Source organism: Plecotus auritus, assembly GCF_963455305.1.
Source record: "Plecotus auritus genome assembly, chromosome: 2".
NCBI lineage: Eukaryota > Metazoa > Chordata > Mammalia > Chiroptera > Vespertilionidae > Plecotus > Plecotus auritus.
The window spans coordinates 12,695,749-12,722,819 of record NC_137771.1 but is presented as its reverse complement, the minus strand read 5'-3'; the positions used below and the strand labels follow the sequence as shown (position 1 = coordinate 12,722,819).

Genomic DNA, 27,071 nt, shown 5'->3' with positions numbered 1-27,071 from the left:
AGACAGTTTAAAATCAGTGGTTGCCAACCAGTGGTCCATGGACCACTGGTGGTCCGTGAGGTCCAAAAGGTTGGCAACTGCTGGTTTAAATGATTGTTGTTTGCTGTTTGGGGGAAAGTACATTCAGCCCAGTGTATTGAGGATAATTAAATACAAATAAAAGTTTTTGTGCCTTGGTCTTAGTGCTTTTTGAAAGCATTTGGTGTTGGGTAGGTATTTAGTAAATGGCATTTTGTTATAATTCAATCACTTGTAAAGCAATGCAGCTCAATTGAGGTTGTTCTGGCATAAGGACAGGACTATTCTCTTTAGTGAGACTGTCCTTCAAATGACAGGATGCTTAGTATTTTTGGTCTCTGCTCATTAGATGAGAGTAGCACCCTCTCAGTCACATAAGGCTCATGACAACCAAAAGGCACTCATCTAGGCATTGGTTCCACCACAATATGAGAATAAAAGGGAGTAGTATTTTCTGTCTTTCCTATATGACATTCATTATATTTACTACATATAATGAGAAAGAAAAAGTATCTTATCTCATTATCAGAGCCATTGTTAATAAATGTCCCAGACTTTCACATATGCATATATGTTACTATTATATATTTTTTATTTGTTGTTTTTTTTTTATCCTCATCCAAAGATGTTTTATTGATTTTATAGAGAGAGGAGGGGGGACAGAGGAAAACATCTATCAGTTGCTTCCCGTATATTCCCCAACCAGGGTTCCAACCTGCAACCTTAGGTATGTGACCTGGCTGGGAATCTAACCCACAACCTTTTGGTGCACAGGATGATGCTCCAACCATCTGAGCCACCCAGCCAGGGCATTATTACATATTTTTTATTTATTTATTTATTTATTTATTTATTTTTGTTTTTGTTAATCCTCACTTGAGGATATTCTTTTCATTGATTTTTTTTTTTTTTTTTTTGAGAGAGTGGAAGGTGGGGAAAGAGGGAGGGCAAAAGAGAGATAGAAACATGAATGGGAGAGACTCATTGATGGATTGCCTCCTGCATGCACCCCCTTCCACTCAAACCTACAACCCATGTACATGCCCTTGACCAGGAATCAAACCTGCGACCCTTCAGCGCTAGGGCCGGTGCTCTAACCACTGGAAAACGCCAGCCAGGGCATATATTTTTTGTTACCAAATTAGACTTATGTTACCAAATTAGACTTAGGCTCTACATACAGTTTTGTGCCAGGCTTTTTAAAAAAACAAATCTTTTGTTACAAACTTACCATATTATTAAATGCTTTTTAAAAAGCCTATTTTAATTCATTACATAATATACCATGATATGCCCAGACCATCATTTCTTTATAAATCCCTCATTGTTACACATTTAGTCTATTTCTTTTCTTCTTGCTCTTATACTGTTGCCTTAAATATTCCAAATCTCTGCCTCTTTTCACTCTTACATGATCATTTTTTCGAAAAATTCTTAAGAATGGAATTCCCACAAGTTTCTAAAGATGGGCAAATGTTATAAACATTTCCAATGCAGTATATTAGATTTCAAGTAATCTTGGCTCTGCAAAGCATTATCTTAATAATAAAATATATGTTCTTTTATATAGATCTACTGTATTATACTTTTCAGCTTTCTATATTAAAGGCCGTTTTGTGGTGTTTTTTTTTTTTTTTTTAAATTTACCGATTGACTTGAGAAAGAGAGAGGAAAGAGAAGAGAGAGAGAGAGGGAGAGAGAGAAACATTGATTCATTGTTGCACTTACTTATGCATTCATTGGTTGACCCTTGTATGTGCCCTGACCTGGGATCGAACTCACAACTTTGGCATATTGGGAAGATGCTCTAATCAGCTGAGCCCCACCAGGGCTTTAATGAATGAATGAAAGGACTTTTTATTTCAGAATAAGGAGCTCTCAAAATAACTTTTTGTTTCTAATTTGTTTCATTAATGCCAGATTTTTCTCAGGGGTATATAGAAGTTTCAGTCCTAGGTCTCTTTTGTTTGATTATTTTTAGTGTCACACATTTTATTTCCTAAAATTAGTAATTGAATTGACATACTCTTGTTATGTTGTTAATGTGAGAATGATTATTTTCCACTGTTTAATTTACTGCATCTAAGTATAAAGAGTGTTATTGTGATGTGCTTTCACAATGTTATCCTGTAATCTGGATGTTTGACCCATTCATTAGCAATTACTCCATTGAATTGGAAATTATTTTCTTCAGAGATCTTTTAATAAACGTTTATTTGTTATATATGTGGCACATACTTTTTGAAATATTTTTGTCTCTTTCCCTGGCAATTTAATCTGAGGGATTGGTAGTGAGAACCTGTTGATCTTTTCTCCATTACAATAAACAGGCAGAGTTCAATTTAAGAAGCACTGACCTTTATGCCCAAAATTAAAGTGAATTTTAAGTCCAGTAAAAGTAGTTCCAGTGAACAAATTAGCCTTTAACAACCCACTGGTAATATTTACTGTCTGTTTATCTGAGTAACAGAGTGTGTTTTCTTTGACAGACTTGGTTCACCACAATTTATTGTAAAGACTCATTTTCATTGATGCCTAAAGATTTCTGACAGAGAAAGTAAAGTCCTTTTCAGTGTAGATTGTTTTTTATAGAGCTTAAAATTTTTGTTTGCATTTGATAAACATACTCATGAATATCTGCTTTTCCACTGGAGCCTGTTTATTGTGCTAAGGAAGCACAAGGTTAGAAAAAAATCTGCATCTCCTTTGGGTTTCATTCCCGTAAGGATGAATCATATCAGCTTATCTAGAATTTTAAAATATGGAAATTCTCATGAATTAGAGTTTCTTACATTTTCTGGTACTTTTATTATAGTTATTAATTTATTTCTCTCTTGCTCTTGCTATTCTTTCTGTGTCTGTACAGGGACATGCATTTTACATATTATACTAAAATGTTTCAGACATATATGTTAAGTGTTCTTTTTTATTAGACTTGATTATCTGAATATTAACTCTGTTTTCTCCTTAAAGAATTTATTTTTACAATGAAGGCACGAGATAAATTTTCAATTTTATGCCTTTAACTTTTGAAAAGTGAAAGTGAAATTAATTTATAAATGAATTTTTATGTTCAGGAACTTTATTTTGCTGATAGATAATAAATTTCATTGATAATAAATAAACAATTTTTCTTTATAAAAATTCCTCAAAGTGTAGAAATATATAGAATAAAAATATCTATTTATAAAAGCCTAAGCTTTGATGTGCACTGACCACCAGAGGGCAGATGCTCACGCAGGAGCTGCCAAGCTGCGGTCACTTGGCAGCAGTGGTTCTCAGGTGACACACCCGGAACCAGAGAGGAGGGAGCCCGGTTCTGGGGTGTGTCACCGGAAAACCGCCCTCTCGCAATCTGGGACCCCTTGGGGGATGTTGGAGAGCCGGTTTCAGCCTGATCCCTGCAGGCTAGGTCAAAGGACCCCACCGGTGCATGAATCTGTGCACTGGCCTCTAGTCAGTCTATAATAATTTAATCTCTATTTGCCCTTGAACTATCCTGCCACTATAGTGTATCCTTGATAGAATTTCTACAGGGAGCAAGATATAGTGGCGATGGAAGGTATCGCTACCTTAAGGAAAAGACCCACTCCCATTCCAAGAATGATTTAGCTTCAATTTTGATGAGCTTTTTCTTTGTAATCTTGACATAATCATTTGATGAATTGATTCTTTCTCCTTCTCCAAAATAAACTCTATATGTAATAGTAGATGTAACTAGGGAAAAAAAGACAATGTTTTTGAAGTGATAGATGTCTAATACTTTGGTCTTTCTTCTGCTACCCATGATCTGGGTAAGAAATGAAAAGAATTGGCCCAAAATAATGCAATATAATCTCTGATCCAAGAATTATTCTTAAAACTGTTTTTTGTTTCTTTCCCAGAGGAGAAGCCAAAACCAGATCCAGTGTTAAAGTCTCCTTCCCCAGTGCTTAGGCTAGTCCTTAGTGGGGAAAAGAAAGAACAGCTGGGCCAGCTGTGTGAGACTACTGCAGCAGTGTCCGTACCAGAGCTTCCTCTGCCTCCATCACCAACTGCTGTTTCTCCAATTGCTCGAAGTTCAATTGCTTCCCCTACTTCTGCTGCTCTTAGTAGCCAGCCAATATTCACCACTACTCTAGATGACAGATGCGACCTCTCCTCCTCAAAAGAAGACACAGTTCCTGTACCCAACCCCACATCTTGCACAGAAACATCAGGCCCTTCACAGACTGATGTAATTGATGATGACATATGCAAGAAGTCTTGTAGTGTAGCTCCCAATGATATTCCACTGATTTCTAGTACTAACCTAATTAATGAAATGAATGGAGTTAGTGAAAAATTACCAGCCATGGAGAGCATTGTGGAATTAGTAAAACAGGAGGTGTTGCCATTGACTCTGGAATTGGAGATTCTGGAAAATCCCCCAGAAGAAATGAAAGTGGAATGTGTTTCAGCTCCCATCACCCCTTCTACAATTCCTTCCTTTTCTCCATCTCCTCCAACTCCTCCTGCTTCTCCTCCTCCCACACCAGTCATTGTTCCTGCTGCTGCCACTGAGGTTAGTGCTGCTGGTGCTCCCACTGCAGTCCACAGAGTCTTAGAAGAGGATGAGAGCGTAAGAACTTGTTTTAGTGAAGATGTACAAGAGATTCAGAACAAAACAGAGGTAGAAGCAGATGGGCAAACGGAAGAGATTGTGGAGTCTCAGAACTTAAGTTCAAGAAAGAGCCCTGCCCCAGGTAAGCTATTCTGCCATTAATTATATGCTTGCTGAACATAAAAAAGAAGCAGTATTTGAGTTATTTTTTAATTGGCTACTTTCCTTGACTTCCAGAAACATCAAATGAATGCTGAAATTCCTAGTCTGATTTCTTCAATGGTGTATTTATGTTTTAGTGCAGCCTGCACAAGAGTTGCTTGCTCCATTGTATAAAAATGCAAATGAAATTTCAAATATACAAAATGCCTCCAAGGTATATGTCACTCATCGTACATGTGTTTCTTGTTTTTATTTTTTTGCCTTGTTCATATGAATCAGTTCCTCAGTGGTTAATTTTGTTGCTTTGGGGCTGGAATCCAATTAAAACGTGCATGGCCTGTAGTCCCTAATCCTGTCTCCTCAGAATTTTAAAACCTAGTCCATCCTAAACTTAAAGGAACTCCTTTATGCAAGACCTCTTTAATCCTGGATTTAGGAAAATAGCTACCAGAACTTTAAAGGTTTATGACTAGTTCTAAAAAATAAAAATGCTCTCTTTGATTGACTTGCAGGTAAGTTTAATGCTCTTCCATATTTTCTTTTAAAAGTTTTATTTTCTCTTGTGATTATCATTATTATTTTGTCATTAATATTATCAATGTATTGTGTTCTTCCCAATTCAAAATTATTTCTTTTTAATAGACCATCACCTAGGATCTTAGGAACTAATCATTGGGTTTTTATAATTTTAATCAAAAGTTATCTGAGACTCATCAACTACTCAAGTTATGAGCACATGGAATATGGCTGTTAACAAGTCAGCATGGCCCATGTTCTGCAACGTTGCTCTACACTGTATAATTTGCTTTCTCTATAACTTGTCAAATTAAGTTATACAATTTGACAATGAGTGCTCCCCAGCGCTTGATCTAGATATGCACTAGGGAGGTTTTAGTCACCAACATCCCCAGTATTGTCTGTTTTGCGCTCTCTGATAGGGAAGCTTGACAAGTCAAAAACCTGATCCCTACCTTTAAGATGTAGCATTCCCATCCAGCTCAATTTTTTGAGGCCATTTCCTTATGAATGTCTGTGGAAGGTTTCTGGTTTCTTGGAACAGTAGAACATCTAGTTGAACACAGTAAACCAGAGCAGAAAAGTAAACAATGCAAGGCAGTTAGGACAGGGAGAAACATAAATGTTTGTAAATCACCTGTTTCCTCAACAGACTGGCTTCCATTGGCATCGCTATTCATACTGCCATCACTATCTCAGGAACTTTTTTCCTTAGTAGGGTGATTTTTTTGTCAGTCACTCTTTGAAAAAACAGTCTTGGTTTTGGTATGGTTATAGGTGAATGGTCCCCCAAAGATCACTCGTTTGTTGGACAACTGATTTGTTTGACCCTTCATTGTTTTCATACACCTACCTGTGAGTTGTCATTCAGTAACTACTGATGTGGTAGTTCCACAAATAGGAGAGGCTAGTAAGAACAAATTTTAAATGAACATAACAAAGAAAAACAAAGCAATCACATGGAATTCAAGTTAAAGATACAAGCCATACTTCAGAACTGAACTAAGTGTAAAGCAAGACTGTACCAAAGTCATACTTCCAGACAGTCATTCTTCTTATAACCAGTTTGTCCGTTAAATGGCCTGATGTTGCAAGGCAATGCTCATGGATAAATGGACAAACAGATTTTTGGGTCAAGTAAAATTCATACTATGGTACATTTTTTTGAAATGCCAATACTCTTAGAATTAGTAATGTAAGTTACCAGTACCTTAGTGAGAGGATATATAGATTCTTCATTATAAACCAGAGTATAGCTAGAAAAGAAGAATTTGTCTTTTGCTTGATTAGGGATGAGGTAGAGGTTAGTGATGTCAGAAAGTAACATGTCTTGGCATTTTTCTATTTTCATGATTTTTTGACCTATAAATGTATTTTAAAAGAACTGGAAATTCTGTAATTTCCCTTTATATCTTATGCTGCTCAAAACCCCAAGTAAATGAATCTTAAGAACCCATGTAACTCTAGCATTTTTTTTAAATTATGAAGCTACCAGAAACATTTCTGACCCTCACATTTCTGTACAAATATTTTTAATGTTATGCCACAAAAGTTAACAATGAAAATTTTAAATTATTCTTTTAGATATGTCCACCTGAAATTGTCATATTCTTTTTTTTATTATTGAAAGTATTATATATGTCTCCTTTTGCCCCCAATTGACACCCCCCTCCATGCCCACCCCTGAGGGCAAACCCCACAGGCCCAGTGTCTGTGTCCATTGGTTATGCTAATATACATGCATACAAGTCCTTTGGTTGCTCCCTAACCACCCCCCTCCCCTGCCCCTTGTCTCTGGATCTGTTTTTGTTTATCAGTTTATGTTGATCATTATAGCCCACATATGAGTGAAATCATGTGATATTTATCTTTCTCCAACTGGCTTATTTTGCTTAGTATAATGCTCTCCAGGTCCATCCATGCTGTTGCAAATGGTAAAAGTTCCTTCTGTATAGCAGCATAGTATTCCATTGTATAGATGTACCACAGTTTTCTAATCTACTCATCTGCTGATGGGCACTTAGGCTGTTTCCAAATCTTAGCTATTGTAAATTGTGCTGCTATGAACATAGGGGTGCATATATCCTTTCTGATTGCTGTTTCTGGATTCTTGGGATATAGTCTTAGAAGTGGAATTACTGGGTCAAATGGGAGTTCCATTTTTAACTTTTTGAGGAAACTGCATACTGTCTTCCACAGTGGCTGCACCAGTCTGCATTCCCACCAGCAGTGCACGAAGGTTCCTTTTTCTCCACATTCTTGCTAGCACTTGTCATTTGTTGATTTGTTGATGATAGCTGTTGTGGACCGAACGCGAGTGAACGACCACTGGAGTCCAGACCAAATTAAAATTTAGGGAGCTTTTAATAGCTGGCCGGCGACTGCTCTCTCCATGCAGGGAGTCCAGAGAGCAGCCCCGACCCTTTGTGCGGGACCACTTTTAAGCACATTAACCACATCCTGTTTTTGCAGAACAAGTAACCCAAGACAAAACAATTTTTCCTAAGCAACGTCAGGATCATGCCATTGACGACCATGTTATTTACAGGGTCAGCCTGTTCTTCAGAAAGCTGACAGTGATCTATGAAAGAAGGCCTACGTGCTGGGAAGGGGCCATGAGACCGTATCTCAAGGCCTGGCCTGGTGTCAGCACTGACAACTCTATCTGGGGCATAGTCCACGGTCTCTCTGGAATGGGCAAAAATTCCCACTCTCCAACATTCCCCAGTGGTTTTATGTACATGAGTCAAATCATTGACTCTTTTGGGTCATTGTTGGCGAGGGAGTTATATTGACCTATGAGAATTATAAGCTTGATACAATTAATTCTCTGCTGAATAAAGTCAGTGGGCCTGTTTATAAGATAAGGGCCCGGAATGAGGGCCAGGACTAATCTTTAGAGGGTCCGAAAAGTCCTGGACTCTATTTTGCCTGGGCTGTCTTAAGCCAGGTGTGATGAAGCCACGTCGGGATCCCGTCGACCTTGACTGCTGTGGGGGTGGTCCTTTCCAGGTAGGAGTCAGTCCTTGTGTGGCAAATTTCTTTACCCAAACAGAGTCACCAGGGTGGAAGGATGGACCGGATCAGAAGTTGGTTTACATGCTTCTGGACTGCTTTCTGGGTGGACTGTAAAGCCTGTAAGAACTTGAGTAAAGACTGGTTATGGATTTCAGCTTTTCTAGATTGGGTTTCTATGTAAGCTGGTGAGGTGGGTAGGTCAGGGTTTGGAAGAGTCACTAGAATCTGTAGAGGCCCCACTGGTTTTAGGGCAGCCTCGCGGGCTGCTTCATCTGCAGCCTCGTTCCCTCTTGCTTCTGGGGAGTCCCCTTATCTCAGTAGTTAGATATGGAAAGACTTAGTTACATCCTGTAGTGCTAGTTGGCCCATCGTCCTTGCTCTGCTCATATCTGTCTAACTGCCTAATATATTACTTCAAGGATCCTGGCACTGAATTCTTTTAGGGAAAATGGACGTTGAATTTCTTCTGTAGCTGCTTTGTGCTGAGGAGGGGCGGAGTTTTCTCTCAGAGCCAAGAGATCCTTGCTGTCTGTCCGAGGGACAATGAGGCCTGGGCACAGAAGGAGGTGGGCTTGTGACCTGGTGGAGACAAACTGTAATAAATGGTCTGGTGGAAGGGAAAGAAAACCTTTCAGTTTTAATAACTTATATTGAAATGGAACTTTTCTCCTCAAAATTACCCCCATGTTTATCAAAAGAGCCAAATCAAGACTAATTTATCTATTGTATTTAATTTGGCCTGATAGTTTGCATAAACATAACAAGAATGGTAACTGACTACCTTTGCCAGAATTTCATGATTGAATCTTAATATGCCCCGTAGGGCCAAGAAGCCAAGCCATCCAGCTGCCGTCAGGCCTGCCTGTAGTATCTGCTGAGTTAGGTGAATCCTCACCTGTAGTGGCTCTACCCGGGCCCATGCCCTAGGTTTTAAGGCCCATCTCAGTAGCCCTCCTACTTGTCACTACCTAGAGTGCGTGGGGGTTCTGCAGGGACGCAGAGGCGTCCTTATTGCTCCTCTTCTACTCTGACCAACCACCAATAATGGTAGGGCATGGGCCTGACGCTCCAGCACCAGCTATTTTCAGGGCTACCAAGCAGGATACCAACCTTTCTCCATGGCACTCTTATTGGCTTCAAGTCTTCAGAGTTCAGGCAGGGCTCTTTAAAACATGATACTCCAGTCAAAGTTTCTGGTTAATAAAACCACTATTGGAAACCGGTCTTATTGAATTTATGCTAAGAAATGTATTGCCATGATTTATTAAGTATTGCCAAATTTCGGAGGAATTGTATAAGGAGAAAAATATACTGACCTGCTTTAAGATCTTCTGATTTTCCTTGTCAGTCCTTTCTATGGATTCTTCAGAGTAATATAACTGTCTTCAAATGACAAGGAGAAATTCAAAATGTGTCTATATTCAAGTAGACAATTATAGCTGTCCTTGTAGTAGGGTTCCCCCTACTTGACTTGTCCTTAAAATTTCATATGGTCTCTGGAAGAGGTGACATGCCCTCTGAGAAAGGACTAAGGGAGCTTTATTGCTTTACAGGGTCTCACATGTCACAGGACCTCACGGGGTCTGTAATTCCTGTAACAAAGGGCTGGTACTCACCACTTCCCTCTGTTCCAAACAGGCCTTCCCTGGTTTCCTAAAGTTGAGGTTTGTGCCATACCTGACATGGGCATGGTCACACAGGCCTGCAAGACAGTATACAGGCTGCCAACTGTCTTTTAATAGAGACCAAAACCAGATGGGTATTTTCCTTGCCTATTTGGGCACCTGCCCTTTTGGCAACTACATTCAAATTTGTAAGGTTAATGCAATATTATTAACACAGTGAAGTACAAAATTGGCACTGTGGCCACCTTAGGTAGCCAAATCTTCTGCTACCATATATAACACATGGTAGGGCTATACAAATATCTTAGGGAGGTGACTAAGGTCTATTTTTGACCTTCCCACACAAAGCAAAATTGTCCTTGTCTTTCTGGAGTCATGTCCATGAAGACGCAGACATCATCTGAGTCTATTATACAGTTTTCTGCAGGCCACTGTCAGGGCTGTGCATGGTGGCCAGTTCTTTCTAGCCACAAACACAGCCTGTCTAATTTCCCTAAAATTTATTCTGGCATGGCAGAAAGTTGTTTTGCTGTAAATAGGCAGCTTAACCCCTACATAACTGGGCTTGGACATCTGCCTAGAAAGCTGTAATTTATAAGTTTAACATGTGGACTTAGGTCCTTCCAACCCAACAGGGTCTCTGCCATCCCTCAGTCAGACTCCTCCTCTCTTGGAGAATCTCAAAGTCCTGAAGGCTCCCCGGTCCAGGCAGAGTGCCTTTCCTTTGCTCTTTGACTTTAAGCTGCCAGTCCAAAACAGCCAGAGTTGCAGTTAGAAACAGCTTTGCATATTGCAAAGCACTTCTGTGGCAGTGGCTTGGGTATTAGGCCCCTTGTCTTCCTGCCAGTCCCCTTTGTGGCAGAGCAGCGACCAGGCCTCTCCCAAGGGAGTGCACTGGAAGGGGATCTCAGCCCCTCCTCTTCCAGCAGCAACAGGTACTGAACCCTTTCAGTACATTTGCAAACAGGGAGCTTTCACTAGCTCTACCTGCTGCTTTCACAGATCCCGGTCCTGCTGCTCTATTCCTGGGGCTGCAGGAAGGCTAGTAGCAGTCACTGGCTTCTGGTGTAACTGCTGCAGCCAGCAAGCCAAAGGCCTAAGTCTTGTATTGCTTGTTGTAAAACACTCATTACTCACTGGGCAGCAGTGGGGTAGCTCTAGTGTCAGGGAAATGTCTGCTGTCCCCCGCTTTTCTCACTGCTGCGGCTTCTTCCAGGGCCACTGCAGGCAGCTCGGGCATCCAGCCTCCCTCACCCCCTTCTTTTACCTGGCTCTTGGAGTTTGAGACTGGCTAGCACCCAGTTTTAAATCACCAGGGTGCCTGCAGACTTCTTCTCCATTTTTCCTCTGCTTGGCTTCTGGGAGCCTAGTTGTTTTTTTTTCTTAGAAACCTCAACCCTTTAATGATTATTAAAAGTGAACAGTTAGCATTTTTAGATTAATTTTTATGAACACATTTAAAATGTACTTTTTCAAGAAAATATAACTAGACCTTCAGTGATAAAACCAAGAGTAGGTAAAAATATTTCTTTTTGAGAGACAGAGATTTTTTAAAACTTAAACTATTTGTCAGCCTTAAATATATTATATCTTAAAGTTCCTTTGCTGAATATTCCACCACCGACCAAGAAGTAATAAAACGGGGCAGAGGAAGATCCACTGTGTTTTGCAAAAAACCTTGAGTCTAGCATAGTTCAGATAAGAAAGAGACCAAGGATGCCAGCAGAGCAGGTTGTAACCTATCTCTCCCTGATCTCCCCACTGACGTGCCCCCCCCCCCCCGCCCCTGCTTTTCTGCATTAACCATTTACTCTGTCCTTAGCAGGGGAAATAAGGCAAGCTGTCTGAGATCCTGTATAACCAGGCTTATTACATTTAAGGATACTTTTTTCTTTCTGTAATCTTTGTTTTCCCTCATAGATTATTACTCTAAGCCCCTAGACTCCTAGAGGATCTTAAATCCTCCTCCTTACTACTCTTGATTTCTCCAACCACCCAAAAGAGATAAGAAAGCCATAAATAAAAGTTCTTTGCTCTTTGAAATGTCACAAATTTATACCTTCAAATTAACCCTAGGACTTTAAAATTTCAATTTAATACAGCAAATTCACAAATCAGAGCAAACTGAAACCCTTACTTATACAAACATAGACAGAAATTTTTATTAGCTAAGTGGGCTGATTCCCTCTCTGACGGAGAGCAAAAGACTCTGAGAAAAAGGCGTCTCAGCAGCTGCTAAAGACTTTTGCATTCCATCATAGCAGATCCGCCCTATCTTTAAACAAATTAAACAATAGAAAGAGATAACAAATACTCTGATGTGTATAGCCAGACAGCACAATGAAGGTTTCACTTCACACAGACTCTCACACTTACATTTATACACCAGACAGTCTGAGTTTTTTTACTTCTGGGGAGGTGATCAAGCTCTCCCTTCCACTCACTGGGATATGGGAAAGTTGGCCATTCCCGCTCACAAAATTTTTGTAAATCAAAAGCATTAATGGAGGCTCCGTAATCATCCGCTCGCCGCTTGAATTCCTGAAAATTTTTCAAAAAACAATGCAAGGGAGTACAGACAGAAGAACATGAAGCAGACTGACCCATTCTAATGATAGAGACAATTAGACCACAATAACACAGAATAACAAAAGACAATGACAACCAACTGAGGATCGCCGGGCACCGTCGTGCACCGGGATCTGGTCTAGGAAGTAGTGCTGCGTCCAGCCTTCCAGAGACCCTAGATGGGCACCCACAGAACCAGAAACAAGTTTCTTACCGGTAAGAACCAGGTCCAGGCGGCTCCAATCAGAGTCAATCAGGAAATTTAGCAGGCATGGTCTCCGACCTCTACCAGTCCCGGGGCTGAGGAACGTCTCTCAGAGATCTCCCCTAGGTCGGAGAGTCCGGGGACCCTGGTGGGCTCCCGTCACAGGACCAGTCAAAGGCTGGTTATCTCGCGGGGACCTCCAAATGTGGAGCAAATGTGAATGAACGACCATTGGAGTACAGACCAAATTAAAATTTAGGGAGCCTTTAATAGCCGGCTGGTGACTGCTCTCTCTCCACACAGGGAGTCCAGAGAGCAGCCCCGATCCTTTGTGCGGGACCACTTTTAAGCACATTAACCACATCCTGTTTTTGCAGAACAAGTAACCCAAGACAAAACAGTTTTTCCTAAGCAACATCAGGATCATGCCATTGATGACCATGTTATTTACAGGGTCATCCTGTTCTTCAGAAAGCTGACAGTGATCTATGAAAGAAGGCCTACGTGCTGGGAAGGGGCCATGAGACCGTATCTCAAGGCCTGGCCTGGTGTCAGCACTGACAACTCTATCTGGGGCATAGTCCAGGTCTCTCTGGAATGGGCAAAAATTCCCACTCTCCAACAATAGCCATTCTGACAGGTGTGAAATGGTGCCTCATTGTCGTTTTGATTTGCATCTCTTGGATGATTAGTGATTTTTCACATGTTTTCATGTGTCTCTCGGCCTTCAGTATGGCCTCTTTTGAAAAGTGTCTATTTAGGTCCTTTGCCCATTTTTTATTGGATTATCTTCCTTTTGTTAAGTTGTATGAGTTCCCTATAAATTTTGGAGATTAAATCCTTATCAGAGATAACATTGGCAAATACGTTCTCCCATGCAGTGGGCTTTCTTGTTGTTTTGTTGATGGTTTCTTTAGCTGTGCATTAGCTCCTTAGTTTCCATTGCCCTAGGAGCTGTATCGGTAAAGATTATTGCTACGACATATGTCTGATATTTTGCTGCCTATGGAATCTTTTAATATTTTTATGGTTTCCCATTTTACATTTAAGTACTTTAACCATTTTGAGTTTGTTTTTGCGTATGGTGTAAGTTGGTGATCTAGTTTTATTTTTTTGCATGTATCTGATCAAATTTCCCAGCACCATTTATTGAAGAGACTGTCTTGACTCCATTGTATGCTCTTGCCTCCTTTGTCAAATATTAATTGAGCATAATGGCTTGGGTCTATTTCTGGGTTCTCTGTTCTATTCCATCAGTCTATATGTCTGTTCTTGTGCCAGTACCAGGCAGTTTTGAGAACCATAGCTTTGTAATATAGCTTGATATCTGGTATTCTGATCCCTCCAACTTTGTTCTTCTTTCTCAGGATTGCTGTGGCTACTGGGGGTCTTTTTTTATTCCAGATGAATTTTTGGAGAGTTTGTTCTGGGTTTGTGAAATATGCTATTGGTATTTTATTTTATTTTATTTATTTATTTTTTAAAATATATTTTATTGATATTTCACAGAGAGGAAGGGAGAGGGATAGAGAGCCAGAAACATCAATGAGAGAGAAACATCGATCAGCTGCCTCCTGCACACCTCCCACTGAGGATGTGCCCGCAACCAAGGTACATGCCCTTGACCGGAATCGAACCCGGGACCTTTCAGTCCGCAGGCCGATGCTCTATCCACTGAGCCAAACCGGTTTCGGCTGCTATTGGTATTTTAATGGGGATTGCATTGAATCTATAAATTGCTTTGAGTAGTATGAGCCGAATTCATTTATTAAGTCTAGTAATATTAATGATGTTGATTCTACCAATCCATGAACACGGTATGTTCTTCCATTTGTTTATGTCTTCCTCTATCGCTTTTTTCAATGTCCTATAGTTTTCAGAGTACAGGTCTTTTACCTCCTTAGTTAAATTTATTCTTAGGTATCTTAATTTTTTTGGTACAATGGTAAATGGGATTTTATTTTTAGTTTCTCTTTCTGTGACTTCATTATCCTATCTAATAAAAGAGTAATATGCAAATTGACCATCACACCAAGACACAAGATGGCCACCCCCATGTGGTCAAAGATGGCCTGCCCCCATGTGGACACAAGATGGCCAAAAATGGGCAAAGGGCAGTTGTGGGAAGTTGTGGGTGACCGGGCCTGCAGTGGAGGACAGTTGGGGGGGACCCAGGCCTGCAGGGGAGGGCAGTTGGGGGGGACCCAGGCCTGCAGGGAAGGGCAGTTGGGGGGGACCAGGACTGCAGGGGAGGGCAGTTGGGAGCCAGCAGTCCTGGGTTGTGAGAGGGATGTCTGACCATTTAAACGGACAGTCAGACATCACTCAAGGGGTCCTAGATTGGAGAGGGTGAAGACTGGGCTGAGGGGCCCCCCCCCCCATGCATGAATTTTGTGCACCGGGCCTCTAGTTGGTGTATAAAAAAGCCATAGATTTCTGGGTGTTAATTTTGTATCCTGCTACATTGCCGAATTCATTTACTAAGTCTAGCAATTTTTTGATGGAGTCTTTGGGGTTTTCTATGTACAGTATCATGGAACCTGCATATAAGGACAATTTTCTTCTTTTCCAATTTGGATGCCTTTTATTTCTTCCTCTTGTCTGATCGCTGTGGCAAGCACTTCCAGTACTATATCAAAAAGGAGTGGTGAAAGTGAGCATCCAGTTGTCTTATTCTTAATGACTCCAATCTTATTTGCACTTACTCATTTACTGTACCTTATTTACTTTGAGAAGTTATTTGGTGTAAATACAGTCTTTTGTTGTTGATTTTGAGAGTAGTTCTGATTGCTTCACCTGAGGATGAAACACTTTAAAGCTGACTTCAGAAATCATTTGCTTTTCACAGGTGTGATGCATAAAAATACACAGTAGTTGATATTTATTTATTTAAATTTTTTAAATATATTTTTATTGATATCAGAGAGGAAAGGAGAGGGAGAGAGAGAAACATCAACGATGAAAGAGAATCACTGATCGGCTGCCTCCTGCCAACCCCCTACTGGGGATCGAGCCCGCAACCTGGGCATGTGCCCTTGACTGGAATCGAACCCAGGATGCTTGAGTCCACAGGCCAACACTTTATCCACTGAGCCAAACCAGCCAGGGCTAGTTGATACTTATTTAAAGCAGTAATTAAAGTTAGACATTATGGGTGTGGTCCCTCCTCTTCGCTGGAAAACACTTTCTTAGAACTAGTCTTGATTATATTTCTGACTGGAGCTAAATGCAATTCTGGATGCGTTGGTGTTGAAGAGTAAGCCCCATAAAATGAGAATCGTGGGTATTTATCTTCAGTGTATTCTGAAACGCCAGCACATTCAGAAATAAGCCAGACTTTTGATTACTTGATTTACATATCACTGCAATAATTAAATGTGCCAAAATCTATATTAATTGGATGATTTCTTAAAGTCTTAGGAAGTTGTATTATGATTTCTGTGTATATTTGGTGAGGAAGGAAGGAGAGTTTCAGAACTTGTGGGGAAAACATCCCCACTCATCATCCAGGAATTTATTTATTTTAAATAAATCTTTATTGTTCAGATTATTACAGTTGTTCCTCTTTTTTCCCCCCATAGCTCCCCTCCACCCTATTCCCACCCCACCCCATGCCCTTACCGCCCCCACTGTCCTCGTCCATAGGTGTAATATTTTTTTTTACATTTTTTTATTAAGGTATTATATGTGTACATATATTACCCCACTCCTATACATGCCCTCACCCCCCAATGTTTTGCATCCGTTGGTTACTCTTATATACATGCATATAAGTCCTTCAGTTGATCTCTTATTTCCCCCACCTCTCCCTAACCTTACCACTGTAATTTGACAGTCTGTTTGATGCTTTACTGCCTCTGTATCTATCTTTTTGTTCATCAGTTTATAATGTTTTTCATTATCCCCAAATGAGTGAGATCATGTGGTATTTTTCTTTCATTGACTGGCTTATTTCACTTAGCATAATGTTCTCTAATTCCATCCAGGTGCCTACAAATGGTAGTAATTCCTTCTTTTTTATGGCAGCGTAGTATTCCATTGTGTAGATGTACCATAGTTTTCTGATCCAGTCATCTGTTGACGGGCACTTAGGCTGTTTCCAAATCTTAGCTATTGTAAATTGTGCTGCTATGAACATAGGGGTACATATATCCTTTCTGATAGGTGTTTCTAGTTTCTTAGGATATATTCCTAGGAGTGGGATTACTGGGTCAAAAGGGAGTTCCATTTTCAGTTTTTGAGTAAACTCCATACTGTTCTCCACAGTGGCTGCACCAGTCTGCATTCCCACCAGCAGTGCATGAGGGTTCCTTTTTTTCCACATCCTCGCCAACACTTGTCGTTTGTTGATTTCTTGATGATAGCCATTTTGACAGGTGTGAGATCGTATCGCATTGCATAGGTGTAAGATTTTTGTCCAATCTCTTCCCGCACCCCCCACACTCCCTTCCCCCTGAGAATTGTCAGTCCACTCCCTTTCTATGCCCCTGATTCTATTATATTCACCAGTTTATTCTGTTCATCAGATTATTTATTCACTTGATTTTTAGATTCACTTGTTGATAGATATGTATTTGTTGTTCATAATTTTAATCTTTACCTTTTTCTTCTTCTTCCTCTTCTTAAAGAATACCCTTTAGCATTTCATATAATACTGGTTTAGCGGTGATGAACTCCTTTAGCTTTTTCTTATCTGTGAAGCTCTTTATCTGACCTTCCTTTCTAAATGATAGCTTTGCTTGGTAGAGTAATCTTGGTTGTAGGTTCTTGCTATTCATCACTTTGAATATTTCTTGCCACTGCCATCTGGCCTGCATAGTTTCTGTTGAGAAATCAGCTGACAGTTGTATGGTTACTCCCTTGTAGGTAACTAACTTTTTCTTTTGCTGCTTTTAATATTCTTTGTCTTTTGCCCTTAGCATTTTAATTATGATGTGTCTTGGTGTGGTCCTCTTTGGATTCCTCGTTTGGGGTTCTCTGTGCTTTCTGGACTTGTAAGTCTATTTTTTTCACCAGATAGGGGAAGTTTTCTGTCATTATTTCTTCAAATAGGTTTTCCATATCTTGCTCTCTCTTCTTCTGGCACCCTCGTAATTCAGATGTTGGTACGCTTGAAGTTGTCCCAGAAGCTCCTTATAATATCTTCATATTTTTGGATTTTTTTTTCTTTTCTGGTTGTGTGTTTTTTGCTTCTTTGTATTTCAAATCTTTGACTTGATTCTTGGGATCCTCCAGTCTGCTGTTGGATCTCTGTATATTATTTTTTATTTCAGTCAGTGTATGCTTAATTTTTAGTTGGTCCTTTTTCATATCCTCGAGGGTCTCACTAAATTTATAGGAGGTTTCTAGAAAAATTCTTGAGTAACCTTATAACCGTGGTTTTGAACTCTATATCCAGTAGTTTGCTTTCCTCCATTTCTTTCATTTGTGACCTGTTTCTTTGTCTCTGCATTTTGGCTGCTTCCCTGTGTTGATAGAGTGGCCTTGTGTGCTAGGTGTCCTAAAAGGCCCAGTGGCTCAGCCTCCCCAGTTACCTGAGGTGGACACTCTTGGTGCACCCCTTTGTGGGCTGTGTGCACAGTCTTGTTGTAGTTAAGCCTTGATTGCCGTTGATATCACTGGGAGGAATTGACCTCCAGGCCAATTGGCTGTGAGGACCAGCTGTGTCTACATGGAAGAACTGCTGTGCTGGAGACACCCTTATGGGACAGGACTCTCTTCATTGGGGCTTTGGTGCTCACTGAGTCTGCCCCTTGAGTGTGTCGCTTATGGATGTGAAGAGTTGTAATCTGGTGTGGTCTCACACTGACGACTGGGTACACTGGCTCTTGGATCTCCAAGGAGGTGCAAATCAGCCACTGCCTGAGACCACCCAACAGGAGCTACAGAGAGATCAGCAGATTCCTCCACTTTGTTTGGGGTTTGGAAGTGTCCAGATGAGGCCCAGCTGTGAAGCAAGGCAGGCTGCTGCTGCAGGGCCTTAGGCTTTCTTTTGGAAGCTTTGGAGCTCTCTGACCCAGCTGCAGTTTGTTAGGTTTTAGGCTGCAAAAGGTCAGGCAATTCATATGCAAAAGCTGCTGAGCACAGCTTGGGTGGGGTTGTAAATTGGGTGGGGCAGGGTCTCAAGGAATCACCACGATGGTGCAAATTGCAATGGCTGCCAGTCAGCCCTGCACCGGAAAGGTCCCCGGGTCTCTGTGTCCTGTGGCCCCGTGCAGGAACAATGATCACTGTGAGCACCTCTGAGAGAAAGCAGCCCTCGCGTTCTGGCCCGATGCCAGACAGTCCAGTTTCTCCCCATATGAGTCTGGGTCCCCAGAGTCTCGCCCGGAACTTAAGTTCAGAGCAATCGGGAGCTTGTATCTCCCTCCTGATTGAAAAAAACAACAGTGCACCCAGATGCCAGCCGGTTTCGCGTGCGCCTCCGCACCTCCTACCAGTCTCAATGCGCTTTTTTCTTTCCTTCTAGTTGTAGAACTTCCACTCAGCCAGCTCTCCCGTGGTTCTGGATGATATTTGTTTTGTCTTTTAGTTGTAGTTTTGATGAGGTTGTGAGAGGCGGCAAGTACAGGTGTTTACCTATGCCGCCATCTTGGTTGTCTGCTAGGAATTTATTTTATACAATTTCCTGAATGTATATAGTGTAACATGAACTTTTACACTTTTTAAATGGTAATTTATTTTTTATTATCTGATATAAAACTATTTTTTGAAATTCTTTTGTCAGAGAGAGATTTGTAATCTTTCCATTTTATCTTCTGGCTCTTGCTCACAGTACATTGTTTCTATATTTTATAAATTTGTTTTATTAACTCATCATTAGTAAATTTTCCTGGATATAGATTGAGGGCAAATCCTCTCAAAGCAGGTTTGTGTTTACTTTATTTACCACATATCTTGGAACTTAATCTGAATTTAATGTCTTAAATCTTTTTTTCCTCTTTCTCTTTTTTTTAATAAATGTAATTGTTGTAATTTTTATTATTGATTTTAGTGAGAGAGGAAGGGGTAGAGAAAGAAGGAGGAGGAAGAGGCAGAAACATTGGCGTGCTTCTCATATGTACCCCAACCAGGGACCGAACCCACAACCTGGGCATGTGCCCTGACTAGGAATTGATCCAACAACCTTTTAGTGCATGGGACAACACTCTACCAACTGAGCCACATTCGCTAGGGCCTAGATCTCCTTTTGTACCCACAAAGTGAGAAGACATTCTGTGTGGATACTATTTTTCAGGATGGTACAGTCCCTCTCCACCTGGCTGACACCAAACGTTCTTCCTTGTCATTACTCTGTGTTTGCTTACTAGTTTATTTTGTTTTATCTACATTTTCACTGAGGCTATCACTGTCTTAGGAATCTCAGAGCTTTTTGTGAGAATCTCAATTCCAAATCTTCACTTTGCAGGGATTAAAGATCTCAAATCTCCCACATGGATATTAAAATGTAAACTTGGTTATAGGGACTGACACAGTATCCCACGTCCCCAGGAGTTTATGTAGTAGCTGAAGCAATAGTATCAACTGATCTTGTTTATGTGGCTTCCAGGAGTTTTCTTTATAGTGTTGTAAACTCAGCTAAGATTGAGGGATGGTTTCCAGATTCTGTAGGTTGCAAGATGAGAGATTTCTCAAATGGAGATAGGATTTTATGTTTTGAGTAATATTAATAAAATATTGAACCATATAGCCCATCAAATTGATGTTCTTTTGGTTTCATCTTACCTTAATATAAAAGGAATATAATTTAACTCAGGAAAAAATGCTTTGATAATAACTCTTGATTTATTCTCTCCAGTAAGAATATTGAAAGTACTTTAAAAGGAATAACATATAAGTGAGCATAAAACCAGAGGAATAAAAGTCTTTCAGTTTCAGTAGATTAACCTGAAAAAGACTTGTTTTTAAAACCATGACCTATTAGTAACAGGAATAGGGAATTTCACATTTATTTTTGCCTTCACTTAACTTCTGAGAACTATTTGAAATATCCCTGGAAGATTAAGTTGCTGGGGCCAAAAATAGATCACCAAAAGTGTCCCACAAGCACAATCCCTCTCCTAATGTACAACCTTATAATTTAACTTCTCATATTCATCTAGAGCAGGAATGGGGAACCTTTTTTCTGTCAAGGCCATTTGGATATTTATGGCATCATTTGAGGGCCATACAAAATTATCAACTTAAAAATTAGCCTGCTATATTTGTTCAAACATTTAATTAACTCACCCCTAGTGCCTTGGCAGGACCAGACCAAATGATTTCTTGGGCCTTATACGGACCTTGGGCCAGATGTTCCCCACCTCTGATCTAGAGAAATATGTTCTGGAACCTTTGGAACAGGACTTCCTCAATATATTCCTGGTCCCACATCATCTATCAAAACCAGCAGAAACTTCAATTCCCCTTTCAGAGGTTTGAGTCTGAGTTATCCTTGGGGATAAGTAAATTAAAATTATTGATATTCCCTGCCTTAAGTGTGCGTGTGTGGTGTGTGTGTGTGTGTGTGTGTGTGTGTGTGTTTTGTTAATCCTCACATGAGGATATTTTTCCCATTGATTTTTAGAGTCGGGGGTAGGGGGAGCATCAATGCAGCCAGGCCTTCCCTGCCTTATTTGCAAAAAAAAATTTTTTAACAAAGCTGCCTTAAAAGTAAATTTCTGACCCTAGCTGGTTTGGCTCAGTGGGTAGAGCACCGGCCTGTGGACTGAAGGATCCCAGGTTCGATTCCAGTCAGGGGCATGTACCTTGGTTGCGGGCACATCTCCAGTAGGGGGTGTGCAGGAGGCAGCTGATGGATGTTTCTCTCTCATCCATGTTTCTAACTCTCTATCCCTCTCCCTTCCTCTCTGTAAAAAATCAATAAAATATATTAAAAAAAACAACAACACACACACACACACACCAAAAAAGAGTAAATTTCTGGCCTGGCCAGCATGGCTCAGTGGTTGAGCGTTGACCTATGAACCAGGAGGTCACAGTTCAATTCCCAGTCAGGGCACATGCCTAGATTGCAGGCTTCATCCCCAGTATGGGTCATGCAGGAGGCAACTGATGAATGATTCTCATTATTTATGTTTCTATATCCCTCTCCCTTTCTCTCTGAAATCAATTAAAAAATACGTATATGTTTTTAAAAGTACATTTCTGCTCTGTCATTCCTATTTTCAGTTGCCTTCCACAATGAAATCTTAAGCTTTCTCTGGAGAATACTGGTGCTGGGTCAAATTCTACCTTTTCAGATGCTGCAAAATGAGCCCAAACACCTCATGGTTGAGCTTACTAACAGGCTCAGGTGCCAAGCCTTCTGGCAAGCACCTTGCACTGTTCCTTCTTGCCTCTTCATTAGATATACACGTACCCACTATTTACAGTAGTTCATTTCTTTGCAACATGAGCCCCAAAGTTTCATTCATTGGATGTTAATTAACTTAGCCATGCATATCTCCATGAATAGACATAGATTCTTTGTTCAGAATTTTCTCTTCTTTTTCTCAGACTTAGTAATGAATCTATGTAAAAAGAAACCATTGTATTTACCTGCTTCCAGACAGGGTAATCCAGACAGTTTAGGGCAGTGGTCGGCAAACTCATTAGTCAACCGAGCCAAATATCAACAGTACACGATTGAAATTTCTTTTGAGAGCCAAATGTTTTAAACTTAAACTTCTTCTAATGCCACTTCTTCAAAATAGACTCGCCCAGGCCGTGGTATTTTGTGGAAGACCCACACTCAAGGGGCCAAAATGCCGCATGTGTCTCGCGATCCGTAGTTTGCAGACCACGGATTTAGGGGAATGCCATTCTTTCAGGGAAAAGGAAACTATTTTCAGGAAAACCTAGCCTTGCTAAAAGCTTTCCCTTGCCCTGACTGCTGTGTCTCAGTGGTTAGAGTGTCGGCCCGTGCCCCAAAGGGTTGTGGGTTCAATTCCTGGTCAAAGGCATATATCTGGGTTGCAGTTTCCATCCCTAGCCCCAGTCAGGGCAGATGGGGGAGGCAGCCAGTCCATGTGTCTCTTACATCGATGTCTCTCTCCACCCCCCCCCCACTCCCATTCTCTCTAAAAATCAATGGAAAAATATTCTTGGGTGAGGATTAATGATAAAAATAAAATAAAAGCTTTCCCTTTCTCCAATATCCATCTTGACCTTGCACACAGTCTTGAGGACTGTTTTCAACACCTTTGACTAAGTAATTTTCCCTGCTAATGCAGAAAAATCTCTTAAATTCATTTCCTTAGATATATATCTTTTTTCCATTTTCTTTTGCTGTCTTGATAGTACTTAGTAATTAGTTACAATCATAATAAAGTCCCCTTATTTTGTTTACAAAGCTTTTTCTCAGACATCTCAAGTATGAATTTTATGATTTAAGCAATTATTCCGGGATATAATTATTCCTAATTTGCTGATAACAAACATAAGCCATGGAGTAATAATTTGGGTTTCTCAGGGTCACAGGAAGAGTTACAACCCAAGCCTTCCTTTACCTCACATTTATATTATTCTTTCTGACATGCTTTCCACATGGCTATAAAGTTCTTTTCACAGTTTCAGGATTTAGGGATTATACGTTTTTGCTTGTGACGCTGGTTCAGAGGGAGATGTGAAAGCCACCTGTTTCAACCACAAATAGTAATGAGTGACTGGGCGATGTTATTGTTCTGGGCACTTAAGATTCATCAATGAAGAATCCAAAAATCCCTGCTCTAGTTGTATCTTAGAAAGTTTTAAGTGCCGTAAAAGTAATCAAGCAGGGGAAGGAATGCTGGGAGGGGCAGCAGGTTGTACTTAAATAACATGATCAGAGGTGTAGGCCCCATGGAAGATGAGACTTGACTAGAGATGGAGGAGGATGTTTATGCCACTCCTTTACCAAAATCTGTGATTTTTCTCATGTTTTTCCTTTTGAGAAATAGTGCTATTCCCCATCTTCTCTATTCTTCAGTTACAGTATGCTGAGCACTCCCGGACAAGATCATACCACTGTGTGTGCAAGTGCCTCTACAAATTCACATTCACCCCCAGCTATTTTTTTATGACCTTCTTGTTATGAAATCATGTACTCAACCCTCCTTTCCCTCAGAAAATCGCATTTTATCTTTCCTTGTTGAGAAAATTGAGTGTTCTGAGAATACCTTTTTCAACCTTCTGCCCAAGCTATAAACCCGTCTTTATCCAAACTTCTTTTGTGTCTATTAGCTGTCCCTGGTAGTCTGGTGTGTGTGTACTGCCCCACTGTATACTTCTCAGTATGAATACTCTAAACTCACTTCCTCATCTCATGCAGACTTTTCAAAAAGAATCTACCATTCCTGCTTCTACTCTGTGTACTGTTCAACTAATATAATCTGATTTATGCTCCCCACATGCTAGTTGAACTTCCTCAGCAGGATTGCAGTAGACATACGTTTTAGCTTATTGGTCTTTTTATTGCATTTAACACTATTGATTGCTCTTTTTTTCTTTTATAGTTAGAATTGTTGAGTATAATTTATATACAGTAAAATTCATGCTTTTTAGCATTTGCATCTGTGAATTTTGACAGACTCAGAGTCATATAATCACCACCACAGTCAAAATATAGAACAGTTCCATTGCCCAAAATATATTCCCTCATATTTGGGTCATGTTATAATTCTGTTATTATTCAAAATATTCCTCCTGCATGATTTCATCTACTCTAATGGTAGGTGGCTTCCAATGATATTTACTGATGACTTCTAAATTTTTATCTCCCATCTGAATTTCTCTTCTGAGCTTATCTTATATTACCAAGTGCCTGCCGATTATCTCCACTTGAAAAACCCACATCATCTCAGACTCAATATGTCCAATACCAAACTAATCACTGTTTCTCTAAACCTGTTCCTTTATCTCAGTTAGTGGTGCTGGTTCTAATTAAGCCAAAATCCTGAATCTGCTTTTGATGGACTTCTCCCTTGAGTTGTTTTTCTCTCATATACAGTCACCTGACAGGGTTCTCTGTTTTAACCTCTTATTAAATTTGTCCCTTCCTGTTTTTTCCCTCCTACCACTGCACTAGATCTGCACTTCTACGTGGATGCCCCTTATTTGCCTGGCTCCAGTCTACAAGTTCATTCTCTACCAAGCAGTCATCTCTTTAAAATACACGTCTGGCCTTACCACACCTCTTTCATGTATCTGCTTAAACCCTTCAGGGTAATAGGTGGCAGGGGGGACATTCATCTTTAAGGTAAACTGTCGCCTGGCTGGCGTGGCTCAGTGGTTGAGCATAGACCTAAGAACCAGGAGGTCACAGTTCGATTCCCGGTCAGGGCACATGCCTGGGTTGTAGGCTTGGTCCCCAGTAGGGGGTGTGCCAGAGGCAGCCGATCCATGATTCTCTCTCATCATTAATGTTTCTATCTCTCTCCCTTCTCTGAAATCAATAAAAAAATATATTTTTAAAAAGATAAATTGTCAGCTTCTCACTTTTATTACAAAATCTTGTATTTAGTAATAGCAGCAGTTTTCTGAGTATATATGCATAGGACATTAATGTAACTTTTGATTTACTTGGTTAACCTAAACACTAGCAGTAAACTGTAGTGGTCAGTATTACGGCGACAGTCTGATGTTTTTTAGTCTTAGCCTTTCCCTTTGTCTTTCTGTGATCTCTGGCAAGTTTCTTCACCTCTCTGAGTGTGTTTTATCGTCCAGAAAATAAAGAGTATTGATTTCATAAAGCTGGAGTTAAGATGAGCACTTAACACAATGTCTGACACATACTAACCACTCAATAAATGTTAAATATTAATACTTCTATTTTCAACTAGCATTAAGGCCTCAAATGTTTCCTTTGAACTCTATTAATATTACACAGAATAAATGGGTGTCATGATCTCTGCCCTTAGGAATTCATAGTCCAAAGAAGAGAAGCTCACGAATATGATACCATCTGAAAAGTTCTTAATTAAATCCTTAATAAATTCCTTGTGAGATGGTAGAAAATCCCTTAGAGTAGTCCCTATGCATGTATAACTTTGATTAAACTTGAGTCCTCATTGTGTTACTTAATCTTCACAATGATAAGACACATCTCGAGGTAACCTCTGCTTTCATTTGGAAGGGAGAAGTTCTGCTTAGAACAGTGAATTCTAAGGAGAGTCTGTACCATTGAAAATTTCAAGGCATTCATTAAAATAGAGGATAGAAATAACATTCATTTCCTGTTAGGTCAGGAATAGGAAATTAGGAAGAAAATTAAAAGGAATGGGGGGTTAGGGAGAATGAAAAGGATAGCCAATACACTTAAAATGGATATAAGTGTATAGGATGTGTGTGTGTATATATAAAATATGGACTATATGATTAAGCCATAAAAATGAATGAAGTACTGATACATGCTACAACTACAGGGTTCATGAATGAGCCTTGAAAACATTCTGTCAAGTAAAAAAGTCACAAAAGACCACATATAGTATGATTCCATTTATATGAAATGTTCCAACTAGGCAAATTCTTAGTGATAGAAAATAGATTAGTAGTTACTAGGAGTTGGGGGGAGAACAGAGTGGGGAGGGAGTGCTAATGGCTGTGGGGTTTCTTTTGGGGGTGATGAAAATGTTTTAAGTGAGATAGTGGTAAGGGTTGCATAACTCTGTGCATTTGATATAAACCATTAAATTATATGCCAAAACCGGTTTGGCTCAGTGGATAGAGCGTCAGCCTGTGGACTGAAAGGTCCCAGGTTCGATTCCGGTCAAGGGCACGTAACTTGGCTGCGGGCACATCCCCAGTAGGGGGTGTGCAAGAGGCAGCTGATCGATGTTTCTCTCTCATCGATGTTTCTAACTCTCTATCCCTCTTCCTTCCTCTCTGTAAAAAATCAATAAAATATATTTAAAAAAAAAAAAAAAATAAAAAAAAAAAAATAAACCATTAAATTATATACTTTAAAAAGGTGAATTTTAGTCCTGGCCAGTGTTTCTCAGTGGTTAGAGCACCAACCTAGCACCAAAGGGTCGCAGGTTTGATTCCCGCTCAAGGGCACATACCTGGGTTGCAGGTTTGATCTCTGGTCCCAGTCAGTGCAACCAATCGATATCTCTCTCGCTCTCTCTCTCTCTCTCTGTCTCTCTGTCTGTCTCCCCCTCCCTGTCTCTCTGTCTCTCTCTGTCTCTCTCTCTGTCTCCCCCTCCCTTCCTCCCTTCCACTCTCTCTAAAAAGTCAGTGGAAAAATATCCTAGGGCAAGGAATAACCAAAATAAAAATAAAAAGGTGAGCCCAGCCAGGTTGCTCAGTGGTTGAATATCGACGTATGAACCAGGAGATCACGGTTTGATTCCTTTTTGGGGGCACATGCCCGGCTTGCGGGCTCGATCCATAGGAGGGGCCGTGTGGGATGCAGACA

The 27,071-nt window shown here is 40.3% G+C and overlaps 1 protein-coding gene across 30 annotated transcripts in view; it reads left to right on the top strand.

The window, feature by feature from the left end:
* Nucleotides 1-27,071, top strand: part of EIF4G3 (eukaryotic translation initiation factor 4 gamma 3) — a 290,494-nt gene that overhangs the window by 172,465 nt on the left and 90,958 nt on the right. For all 30 annotated transcript variants that reach the window (XM_080657147.1, XM_080657146.1, XM_080657145.1 and 27 more), the window contains one exon: nucleotides 3,903-4,742. In XM_080657147.1, the coding sequence (XP_080513273.1) occupies nucleotides 3,903-4,742 (840 nt within the window). The remainder of the gene's footprint in view (nucleotides 1-3,902; nucleotides 4,743-27,071) is intronic.